The 12,828-nt window shown below is 43.1% G+C and overlaps 1 protein-coding gene across 1 annotated transcript; it reads right to left on the bottom strand.

Moving 5' to 3' along the window:
• Window positions 1–2,805, bottom strand: rpl14 (ribosomal protein L14). Its single transcript, NM_001140780.1, has 6 exons — window positions 2,798–2,805; window positions 2,048–2,149; window positions 1,652–1,746; window positions 1,148–1,247; window positions 238–291; window positions 1–92 (listed from the first exon to the last, which is right to left on the bottom strand). The coding sequence occupies exons 1-6, from the start codon at window positions 2,798–2,800 to the stop codon at window positions 30–32; spliced, it is 417 nt and encodes a 138-aa protein (NP_001134252.1). The 5' UTR covers window positions 2,801–2,805; the 3' UTR covers window positions 1–29.
• Between the last annotated feature and the right edge of the window lie 10,023 nt (window positions 2,806–12,828).

The following is a 12,828-nucleotide window of genomic DNA, read 5'->3' as shown; positions in this document are numbered from 1 at the left end:
AACAATTTAACCAGGGGATTTATTTTAGATCACGCCTTCTTTGCTGCCTCTTTCTGCAGCTTTTTCACCTCATGCTTGATGATCTTGTTCCTCTGTGGACATAAAACAGCAAATCAGTGGATCATTAGTGACAAGTATTTTTTTTATTCAATTCATTATTTCCACTACATTTAATTTGCAAAACAAAATACTCTACATAAGTAATAATGTTTGAGACATAATGTTTACTCCACTCACCATCCTTTTGGCCTTCATCACCTTGAAGCGGTCAAAGTCGGACATCTGGGCCCTCTGTAGAGACATAGCAGTTATAGAACTGGGACAGATTAGTAGCACTATAGCAAAACGTTCTGCAACGGAAATCAAAACATTTGTGTTTGACAAATTCAAGAAGGTCCCTCCCTGTTCTGGCCCATTTGCTTCTGTTTGGTGTTTAGTGGATACCACTCTTAATTAAAGGAAAATTCCACCCAAACTCTTGGTATTTGTTTCATTAGTCCAATGTGGATAAAGTCCCCAAATGTTTGGCATGTCAGCACTGAAGTTAAGATATACAACTTTAAAAATATAGAAAGTGTCACAGTATTTTCAAAGTTCTTGAACTTGAATTCTGACATGCAAAACATTTAGTGACTATCAACAGTGGACTAATTAAACAAATACCAAAAGATAGTTTGATGGTATTTTCCTTTAAGTTGGAGGAACATAGCATACCAAAACACCTTTTCATGAGGGGGTTAGGCCACAATCAGTGATCAAGTAGTATTTGGAAGCGCCACCACACACCAAAAAAGGTCAACAAATACATAGAAATATTGTAAATCAATTAAAGATGTGCAGGACCTACTCTAGGATCAAAACCCCAAAGACAACCCAAGCAAGACTGAAGGGACAGATGGGCATTGACAGTATATACAACAAGGATGTCGTTCCCAAATGTGTGGGCAGTGAGTCATCTAAAGCCTATTGAAGTTTCCTGTGTCCCGTTTGACAAAATATGTTTAACCTCGGCCATTGAGAAACCAACTGCTATCCATAAGCAGACCCCCCCCCCCCAGAGCCATTCTGTCAAACACGTGGACCCCAGGAGGGGTTGCTGTTTCGACTAACAGCTAAAGGCCAATCAAAATGTACAAAATATCAGTACCTTTTGTCTGGCTTCTATCTTCTTGGCCCAGTTGCTTTCTGCCCACTTCTCAGTGACTTGGGCCTTCTCCCAGGCGCGTTTCACAAACTTCTGACGAGCGCTGCAACACAGGAAGGGTTATTGTCCAGGGGACCCAAATATGCACAGGTAAGCCTTAGCTTTACAGTTGTAGCAAAACAATTGCATGTTGTGAGGTAGTATATTCTGTGTGGTTACTAAGTCTGACTCAAGGATAGTCAATAACAAAAAGTTCACTTGAAAACAAAGCAGCTGCCAGTCAATTCATTGCGGTGTCTGTGTGCATGTTGTACCAGCCCAGCAGTAATACAACTGACTGCACCAATCAAGGCCTTGATGAGGACTTGGGTTTATTTATTAGTGCAAACCATTGCTGAATATTTTGTGAAGCGGTTTCTATTGGACAGAGGTAGGTCCCTCCCTCTTTCATTCAGTTTGCTTCTGTTTAGTTCCTAGTGAATACACACATGGTGTCCTCTCAATCACCTGTGTGGTACTTTGATGACGTAGTCAGTGAGCTGCATGCACTTGAAAGGCATCGACTGCCTCTTCACCCCTGTGCAGGGACCATCCACCAGCGCCTGAGACAAACACACCCATCAGTTCAAATAAACAAAACATGCCAATACCGAGTTGAACCATTCTTAAATTAACAGATGTGGTAATTGATTAAAGGACTATGGAGAAGGGTTGGTGGGTAGACATACAAATGCTAGTAGACTACAAGATACAGGTACCAAGCTGGGCTCTAAACTGGTACCTGAACATGTGAAGAGTAGAGTAGCAGGGTTGGCACAAAAGCCTGCACAACCATTTGGTCTCCTAGACCAAAGTTGGGGACCTCTAGCATAAAGTCAGGATGACAGTCAATGCAATACTTACTCTGTTTTGGTCGATGACATCGACGATGGCCACCAGGCTCCCTGCGTGGGGTCCGAAAGAGATGTAGGCGACGCGGCCAATCTCGACGTAGCGCTTGAACACCTGCAGGAAAAGAATGTGGGTTGTTTACTGGCGCTGTAATTAGTAAGCTCAGACAATCGAGAACAAAACCCTTCAGTGGGCTTGTGGTCACTAGTTTCTTATACCCAATACTTTGAATTTACATTTTTCTAGGGTTGTCCTAACTTACTACATGTTGTACAAATGTGATTTGGCTTTAACATGGCTATTATAGAAAGTTTGTGGGAAACCACAAAACCGTGAACGCTAGACAAGCTAACCGTTAATCAACATGCTAGCTAACTAACGTTAAAGTTAGTTAGCCGTCCTGGTGAATACTAGCTAGTAGCCCACAACCTAGCGTACATACGACAATGGACCGACACACCAAACTTGAAAAAAAGGCCAGAGGATAAGATATAGCAACTCTAATGCGCTCGCCATTGCAATGCAATTGTCATGGTTGGGCTAACTAGCCTACTGATTACCGGCCTGTTCACCACGTTGTAGCAGACAGAACACCCGACATTTCAATAATGTCTAAAATCCATTGACAGTATTTTAATCATTGCTAATAAAACTAATATAGCAATACGTTATCTATTTCCATATTAACTGAGGCCGCTTAACAATAAGGACAATTGTATTTAATAACATTTTCTAAATCCACAAGCTTCATGACCAACTCACCATTATGGCAGTCCTCTTCAGAAAGGACGTCAAAGCTTCCGGTCGACGAAGTAACGCTTTCCGTTCTGTAAATACGCATGCGCAAATGAGGGATGTATTTTTCGTGGTTGGATATTACAATTCGGAATGCTCATCACGCCACCTAGTGCAGAGGAAGGAATGTGTTGGTTTGAAATATATCATCTATATACATTATATTGATTCCTTTGATTAAACAGGTTTGGTACTTAAAAAAAAAAAAAAAAAAAGTGTACACCTGAAGTAAATGATTAGATAGTTGTACATGTAACATTTATCTGATATCCACAACACTTTTGTTGACTATTCAATAGTACTAGGCTTGTGCAAATTATTTCTAATTAGAGTTTCCACGTCTCTTTCCATCGTGGCAATGACAAGGTACAGCAACGATTTAGTAGGCATACTATATGGAGTATATTAGAAGGCTATAATATCTAGTCTCTTAAAAGTAGGGCTCATCCAGAATTTGAATCTGGGATCTCTCGCCCATAGACCATGCCTGGGCAATTATTTTCCATGGAGGTCCACATTAGAATATATTTTTTCCATCGTGGGCCAGAATCATATTACAGGATTATACATCATGTTTATGACTGTGTTGACAGATATATCTACTGTAAATCACATCCAGATATGCTACTTATTTAACATGCACAGAAATAAACCACTTCCATGTTCTCCTTTTGGTAGGTATTTTCATTTTTAAACATGCAATGAACTACACGGAGAGAAAAGTACACTGTGCATTCAGCACCACGGAGAGAACTCTTGTTAACGGGTATGCACAAAAACACAAGAAACAGAGAGAACTCAACATTACATTTAAACATCTCAATCAGTGTGAGGAGAGAAGTCTCTGATGGGCATTGACTAGAGCAGTGAAGTCAGGTATAGTTTCTGACGTCACTATGCGTAGGATTTCTAAAAGGTGAGTCAGTAATAGATGATCTGTGCCTTGACTTGTTATATTTCATCACTGAAAATGTCTGTTCTCATACAAACAGTACAAATCGAGAGATGCATAGAACCTCGTCAGTGACATTGTTTTGAATAGTTTTTTACATTTTATTTCACCTGTATTTAACCAGGTAGGCCAGTTTAGAACAAGTTCTCATTTACAACTGCGACCTGGCCAAGATAAAGCAAAGCAGTGCGACACAAACACAGAGTTACACATGGAATAAATGGACGTACAGTCAATAACACAATAGAAAAGTCTATGTACAGTGTGTGCAAATGAGGTAAGATTAGGGAGGTAAGGCAATAAATAGGCCGTAGTGGCGAAGTAAATACAATTTAGCAATTAAACACTGGAGTGATAGATGTGCAGAAGATGAATGTGCAAGTAGAGATACTGAGGTGCAAAGGAGCAAAAAATAACAATATGGGGATGAGGTAGTTGGATGGGCTATTTACAGGTGGGCTATGTACAGGTGCAGTGATCTGTGAGCTGCTCTGACAGCTGGTGCTTAAAGTTAGAGAGGGAGATATGAGTCTCCAGCTTCAGTGATTTTTGCAATTCGTTCCAGTCATTGGCAGCAAAGAACTGGAAGGAAAGGCGGCCAAATGAGGAATTGGCTTTGGGGGTGACCAGTGAAATATACCTGTTGGAGCGCGTGCTATAGGTGGGTGCTGCTATGGTGACCTGAGCTGAGATAAGGTGGGGCTTTACCTAGCAAAGACTTATAGATGACCTGGAGCCAGTGGGTTTGGCGACGAATATGAAGCGAGGGCCAGCCAACGAGAGCATACAGGTTGCAATGGTGGGTAGTATATGGGGCTTTGGTGACAAAGCGGATGGTACTGTGATAGACTGCATCCAATTTGCTGAGTAGAGTGTTGGAGGCTATTTTGGAAATGACATCGCCGAAGTCAAGGATCGGTAGGATAGTCAGTTTTACGAGGGTATGTTTGGCAGCATGAGTGAAGGAGGCTTTGTTGCAAATTATGAAGCCGATTGTAGATTTAATTTTGGATTGGAGATGCTTAATGTGAGTCTGGAAGGTGAGTTTACAGTCTAACCAGACACCTAGGTATTTGTAGTTGTCCACATATTCTAAGTCAGAACCGTCCAGAGTAGTGATGCTAGATGGGCGGGCAGCGATCTGTTGAAGAGCATGCATTTAGTTTTACTTGCATTTAGGAGCAGTTGTAGGCCATAGAAGGAGAGTTGTATGGCATTGAAGCCCATCTGGAGGTTAGTTAAAACGGTGTCCAAAGAAGGGCCAGAAGTATTCAGAATGGTGTCGTCTGTGTAGAGGTGGATCAGAGACTCACCAGCAGCAAGAGCGACATCATTGATGTAAACAGAGAAAAGAGTCGGCCCAAGAATTGAACCCTGTGGCACCCCATAGAGACTGCCAGAGGTCCAGACAACAGGCCCTCGATTTGACACACTGAACTCTGTCTGAGAAGTAGTTGGTGAACTAGGTGAGGCAGTCATTTGAGAAACCAAGGCTGTTGAGTCTGCCGATAAGAATGCGGTGATTGACAGAGTCGAAAGCTTTGGCCAGGTTGATGAATACGGCTGCACAGTATTGTCTTTTATCGATGGCGGTTATGATATTGTTTAGGACCTTGAGCATGGCTGAGGTGCACCCATGACCAGCTCGTCCAGTCACTGCATCAGACTGATAAGCTCAAGTTGCAGGTCAGTGGGAGCGTTATTTACATTGAAGGTGAAAGGAGAGGAAACAAACAGCATGCCATTTTCCAACACTCTGAAATACTCAAAACGACGAGAAAACTCACCGTTCAAAGTACGCAGCAGCGATGTATACTTCTCCCGCTGGTCATCTGATAGGGAACAGACTAGTAGTGTCAGAAGGTGGGTGAGATTGTTGGCTTCTACTTTGCAGGTCAGAAGGAGTAATTTTCACTTGAAGGCTTTGACAAGGCTGGTGTGCAAAAAGGACCTTCCCTTGTAGTTTGGAATTCAGTTCATTCATGAGGTCCATGATGTCCACGTTGAAAGCAAAATCAGCCAACCATTCTTTATCTTGCAGTTGAGGGAAATCCACATATTTTTCTTTCATTTGCAAAAACTCAGCAATCTCCGACTTCAGGTCCCACACCCTTTTATGCACCTTCCCCAAACTCAGCCATCTCACGTTTGTGTGGTACGGGAGATCTGCATGACCCGACTGTCTCTTCCAACAGTGAGACAAACTACCTGTGGTTTAAAGATGTTGCTCTTAGGAAGTTTACCACTTTAGTGACTGTATCCACAACATGGCTCATTTTCAGAACACATTTACAGAGCACCTCCTGATGAATAATGCAATGCAGGAAAATCATTTTCTGATCTGGGTTCAGCTCAGCTACTTGATCTTGTATCCTTTTCAAAATGCCAACTTTTTTCCTGTCAAGTTTGAGCACCCATCAATGGTCACCTTTCCAAAACACAGTCCCAGCTTTTACACACCCTTATTAACCTCCTCCAATAAATCTTTCCCTGTGGTGGTGTTCTTCATTGACTGCACTGAAGCAAGCTCCTCTGTAATTTCAAAGTCTGGGGTTCATGGGGTTCATGGGGTTATGCCTCGCAAGAATATCAACAACTGCGCCGTGTCACGTGCATCACTGCTCTCATCCAGAACCAAGGAGAAAAAGGTACAATCCTTTACCTTGTCTTTCAACTGTTATTTCATATTTAGTTCCAGCTAGGCAGGCTAACGTTAGTTAGCTAATTCATTTGCTAGCTATCATACAGTAGGTGTATATTAATAATTATATATTTAATATAATCAGACATGCACTCATAATTTAATGTAACGCATATAAAGCAACCACAAGTCGGTGGCTGAAAACACAATAATCGAGGGATGAACGATTGACGAATTTCCGGCCAAGGGTGGTCCATTTAAAAAATCATTCCTTCCTCCCTCGCCCCTTGCCCTGCAAGTGTATACTGGTCAGGCGTCACGATACGTCATCAGAAGTGCCCACTTAATTTGAGGGCTGAGGGAATAGGGTGTGTCTTAAGTGTTTGGACCTGAGCCATTACCTTCCTGGCAATAGGGCTTCTGAATCAAGTGCACCTACCGGCAACAGTGCAAAAAGAATAACAAAAATAGGAAAGCAAGGATTTATCGTTGGGTTTTTAACAGAAATGTTTGGTGATCGACTAGGAAAGTCATGGAGATCGACCAGTCGATCGACCTGTTGGTGACCACTGACCTAGAACATTCAGAGGACTTTGTTATGACTGGAATATTTTCTTCCCACCTATAATTGTCAGAAGGGTGAGTGTAGCTGGTGCATAAAGTCAGGAGCAGAAGAGCAGAATGAGTGAGCAACATACTTTACTCAAAAAGGCACAAGGTAACAATTACACTTGACCAATAACAATACGGTAAATATTACGCACGGGTGAACACAGCACCTGTCGAAAACCCAGCCATCATAAACCGAACTGAACAATAAATAATCCCGCACAAACCCATGGGGGAAACAGAGGGTTTAAATACAGGAACAAATAATTGTGAAATGAAAAACAGGTGTGTGAAAACAAAGACAAAACCAAAGGAAAAAGAAAAGTGGATCGGCGATGGCTAGTAGACCGGCGACGCTGACCGCCGAGCGCCGCCCGAACATGGAGAGGAACCGACTTCGGCGGAAGTCGTGACAATCTCATGGATTGGGGGGACCTAGGGGTAGTTAGATGAGATGCTAGCCCTAGGTTAATGTGTACTACACCAAGTGTATCTGTTTAACTCTCCTGATGATAGAACTTTGCAGTGCAAACACACTGACTCATTTATTGATGTCTTGAAAGAATGGTAAACATAATATTTAGTTAGAAATTAATTGCTGGATGTTTTAACATTTTAGGAAATGGTCATTGAACATACAACCAAGCTTTCTAGACACTTCTTGGCAAGATATAAATATTAAGGAGTTTTTTGCTTATCATGCTGATGTCAGTGTGCATGTGTGCGCGACCATGAATAGAAACATTTGGTTTCTTATTATGTCACCAAGGTTCTGTTAGTGAGAGGACAAGGAGAGAATGGAGGCAGTGGTGAGGCGTCGATGGACAGATTCCTTGGACGTTTCACCCCTGCAGCAGACGGCACCTTTACGCCTCCCGTAACCACACACGTCAGATCCTTCAGACACATGTCATGTCACATTTCTGATCACTCGGCTAAGCATGCCTCTCCTTAATGTCAATATGCCTTGTCCATTGCTGTTCTGGTTAGTGTTTATTGGCTTATTTCACTGTAGAGCCTCTAGCCCTGCTCATTATACCTTATCAAACCTTTCAGTTCCACCACCCACACATGCTATGACATCTTCTGGTTTCAATTATGTTTCTAGAGACAATATCTCTCTCATCATCACTCAATGCCTAGGTTTACCTCCACTGTATTCACATCCTACCATAACTTTGTCTGTACATTATACCTTGAAGCTATTTTATCGCCCCCAGAAACCTGCTCCTTTTACTCTATTCCGGACGTCATAGACGACCAATTCTCATAGCTTTTAGCCGTACCCTTATCCTACTCCTCCTCTGGTGATGTAGAGGTGAATCCAGGCCCTGCAGTGCCTAGTTCCACTCCTATTCCCCAGGCGCTCTCTTTTGATGACTTCTGTAACCGCAATAGCCTTGGTTTCATGCATGTTAACATTAGAAGCCTCCTCCCTAAGTTTGTTTTATTCACTGCTTTAGCACACTCTGCCAACCCGGATGTCCTAGCCGTGTCCGAATCCTGGCTTAGGAAGTCCACCAAAAACTCTGAAATCTTCATCCCTAACTACAACATTTTCAGACAAGATAGAACTGCCAAAGGGGGCGGTGTTGCAATCTACTGCAGAGATTGCCTGCAGAGTTCTGTCCTACTATCCAGGTCTGTACCCAAACAATTTGAACTTCTACTTTTAAAAATCCATCTCTAAAAACAAGTCTCTCACCGTTTCCGCCTGCTATAGACCACCCTCTGCCCCCAGCTGTGCTCTGGACACCATATGTGAAGTGATTGCCCCCCATCTATCTTCAGCTCGTGCTGCTAGGTGACCTAAACTGGGACATGCTTAGCACCCCAGCCATCCTACAATCTAAGCTTGATGCCCTCAATCTCACACAAATTATCAATGAACCTACTAGGTACCACCCCAAAGCCGTAAACACGGGCACCCTCATAGATATCATCCAAACCAACTTGCCCTCTAAATACACCTCTGCTGTTTTCAACCAAGATCTCAGCGATCACTGCCTCATTGCCTACATCCGTAATGGGTCAGCGGTCAAACGACCTCTACTTATCACTGTCAAATGCTCCCTGAAACATTTCAGTGAGCAAGCCTTTCTAATCAACCTGGCCCGGGTATCCTGGAAGGATATTGACCTCATCCCATCAGTAGAGGATGCCTGGTTATTTTTTTTAAATGCCTTCCTCGCCATCTTAAATAAGCATGCCCCATTCAAGAAATGTAGAACCAGGAACAGATATGGCCCTTGGTTCTCTCCAGACCTGACTGCCCTTAACCAACACAAAAACATCCTGTGGCGTTCTGTATTAGCATCGAACAGCCCCCGTGAAATGCAACTTTTCAGGGAAGTTAGAAACCAATATACACAGGCAGTTAGAAAAGCCAAGGCTAGCTTTTTCAAGCAGAAATTTGCTTCCTGCAACACAAACTCAAAAAAGTTCTGGGACACTGTAAAGTCCAAGGAGAATAAGAACACCTCCTCCCAGCTGACCACTGCACTGAGGATAGGAACTCTGTCACCTCTGATAAATCCACTATAATTGAGAATTTCAATAAGCATTTTTCTACGGCTGGCCATGCTTTCCACCTGGCTACCCCTACCGCGGTCAACAGCACTGCACCCCCCACAGCTACTCGCCCAAGCCTTCCCCATTTCTCCTTCTCCCAAATCCAGTCAGCTGATGTTCTGAAAGAGCTGCAAAATCTGGACCCCTACAAATCAGCCGGGCTAGACAATCTGGACCCTTACTTTCTAAAATTATATGCCGAAATTGTTGCAACCCCTATTACTAGCCTGTTCAACCTCTCTTTCGTGTCGTCTGAGATTCCAAAAGATTGGAAAGCAGCTGCTGTCATCCGCCTCTTCAAAGGAGGGGACACTCTTGACCCAAACTGCTACAGACCTATATCTATCCTACCTTTCTCAGGTCTTCGAAAGCCAAGTCAACAAACAGATTACCGACCATTTCGAATCCCACCGCACCTTCTCCGCTATGGAATCTGGTTTCAGAGCTGGTCATGGGTGCACCTCAGCCACGCTCAAGGTCCTGAACGATATCGTAACCGCCATCGATAAGAAACAATACTGTGCTGCAGAATTCATTGACCTGGCCAAGGCTTTCGACTCTGTCAATCACCACATCCTCATCGGCAGACTCAGTAGCCTTGGTTTCTCAAATGATTGCCTCGCCTGGTTCACCAACTACTTCTCTGATTGGACTCTATGTGTCAAATCGGATGGCCTGTTGTCCGGGCCTCTGGTAGTGCCACATGGGGGTGCCACAGGGTTCAATTCTTGGGCCAACTCTTTTCTCTGGATACATCAATGATGTCGCTCTTGCTGCTGGTGAGTCTCTGATCCACCTCTACACAGACGACACCATTCTGAATTCTTCTGGCCCTTCTTTGGACACTGTGTTAACTAACCTCCAGACGAGCTTCAATGCCATACAACTCTCCTTCTGTGGCCTCAAACTGCTCTTAAATACAAGTAAAACTAAATGCATGCTCTTCAACTGATCGCTGCCTGCACTTGCCCGCCCGTCCAGCATCACTACTCTGGACGGTTCTGACTGATGTGGACAACTACAAATACCTACATGTCTGGTTAGACTGTAAGCTCTCCTTCCAGACTCACATCAAACATCTCCAATCCAAAGTTAAATCTAGAATTGGCTTCCTATTTCACAACAAAGCATCTTCACTCATGCTGCCAAACATACCCTCGTAAAATTGACCATCCTACCGATCCTCGACTTCGGCGATGTCATTTACAAAATAGCCTCCAATACCCTACTCAATAAACTGGATGCAGTCTATCACAGTGCCATCCGTTTTGTCACCAAAGCCCCATATACTACCCACCACTGCGACCTGTACGCTCTCTTTTGCTGGCCCTCACTTCGTACTCGTCACCAAACCCACTGGCTCCAGGTCATCTACAAGACCCTGCTAGGTAAAGTCCCCCCTTATCTCAGCTCACTGGTCACCATAGCAGCACCCACCTGTAGCACGCACTCCAGCAGGTATATCTGTCACGGATTTCTTCGTCATCAGACGATATGGCGAAATCATCGGCAGAAAAGGAGGACCAATATGCAGCAGGATTGAGATTGTTCATCTTGAACATTTAATAAACTCAAAATGAACATACAAAAAATAACAAAACGAACTCACGATTAACAGACAGTCTTCTCAGGCTCACATACGCTAGACAAGAAACAATCTCCCACAAATGACAAACACAAATACACCCTAATATATGGGACTCTCAATCAAAGGCAAATAGACCACACCTGCCTTCGATTGAGAGTCCCCACCCCAATTAACTAAACATAGAACCAGACTACCTAGACTAAACATAGAATTACATGAATCTCAAACAGTGCCCAAAAACCCCGGAATACTTCAATCAAATGCCCTTACTACAAAAACACCACCCCGAACCACATAAACCAAATACCCTCTGCCACGTCCTGACCAAATTACAATGACAATTAACCCTTATACTGGCCAGGACGTGACAATATCTCTCTGGTCACCCCCAAAGCCAATTCCTCCTTTGGCCGTCTCTCCTTCCAGTTCTCTGCTGCCAATGACTGGAACAAACTACAAAAATCTCTGAAACTGGAAACACTTATCTCCCTCACTAGCTTTAAGCACCAGCTGTCAGAGCAGCTCACAGATCACTGCACCTGTACATAGTCCATCTATAATTTAGCCCAAACAACTACCTCTTCCCCTACTGTATTTATTTATTTAGCTCCTTTGCACCCCATTATTTCTATTTTTACTTTGCACTTTATTCCACTACAAATCTACCATTCCAGTGTTTTACTTGCTATATTGTATTTACTTTGCCACCATGGCCTTTTTTGCCTTTACCTCCCTTATCTCACCTCATTTGCTCACATTGTATATAGACTTATTTTTCTACTGTATTATTGACTGTATGTTTGTTTTACTCCATGTGTAACTCTGTTGTTGTATGTGTCGAACTGCTTTGCTTTATCTTGGCCAGGTCGCAATTGTAACTGAGAACTTGTTCTCAACTTGCCTACCTGGTTAAATAAAGGTGAAATAAAAATAAAACATGTCCACCCTAACACAGTCTGGGGATGGCCTCTCTTCATCTAAACCAAGCTCCAGCTCTACCAGTGGACCAGCTCAACCAAGGAAGAGGACACAGCACAGAGTAGATCAAGCCCCCAGCAAGAACCCTAAGAATGCTGATAATACCAGAGAGCATAGGGTTAGTTGTATGGGAGGTAGTGATGATGGTGACACCTTACTTGTGACTTAACTGTATTTTTGTTCCTACCTATTCTAGGGAGTTTTCTCCTGCTTAAAAACCATGCTGATGTCACAGAGTATAGGCCTAATGTGGTTTACTTAATCCTGTAATGGTCAGCGTACACTTTTTGTGTGTGTGACCATTAATGCAAACAATTGTTTTTTTTATTATTTCACCAAGGTTCTGTTAGCCGTCGCGAGAGGACAAGGAGAGACTGGAGGCAGTGGTGAGGCGTCGATGGACAGATTCCCCTGTCGTTTCACCCCCTTGTCCACCCCTGAAGCAGACAGCACCTTCACCCCTCCTGTAACCACATCCATCAGACACCTCAGACTAGGGTTGCATAGATACCAGTAATTTACTAAAGTTATCGGAATCTTCAGTAATTTTGGTAATTAACAGACAAATCTATGGCAATCTATTGTAACTTTGGTAATTTATACTTTAATAACTTAATAAGATTTTCATGCAAATATTCTAAAATCCGCGTAAAGAAAAC

The sequence above is a fragment of the Salmo salar genome, chromosome ssa27, assembly GCF_905237065.1.
Source record: "Salmo salar chromosome ssa27, Ssal_v3.1, whole genome shotgun sequence".
In the NCBI taxonomy this organism is placed as follows: domain Eukaryota; kingdom Metazoa; phylum Chordata; class Actinopteri; order Salmoniformes; family Salmonidae; genus Salmo; species Salmo salar.
This window is presented reverse-complemented; position numbering and strand designations above follow the sequence as displayed.

Excerpts from the sequence above, each read along its gene's own strand:
- rpl14 (NM_001140780.1), bottom strand. Across the intron at positions 1,747-2,047 it reads ATGTCATCGACCAAAACAGA|GCGCTGGTGGATGGTCCCTG; the intron begins GTAAGTATTGCA and ends TGTTTGTCTCAG. Across the intron at positions 93-237 it reads TGATGAAGGCCAAAAGGATG|AGGAACAAGATCATCAAGCA; the intron begins GTGAGTGGAGTA and ends TTATGTCCACAG.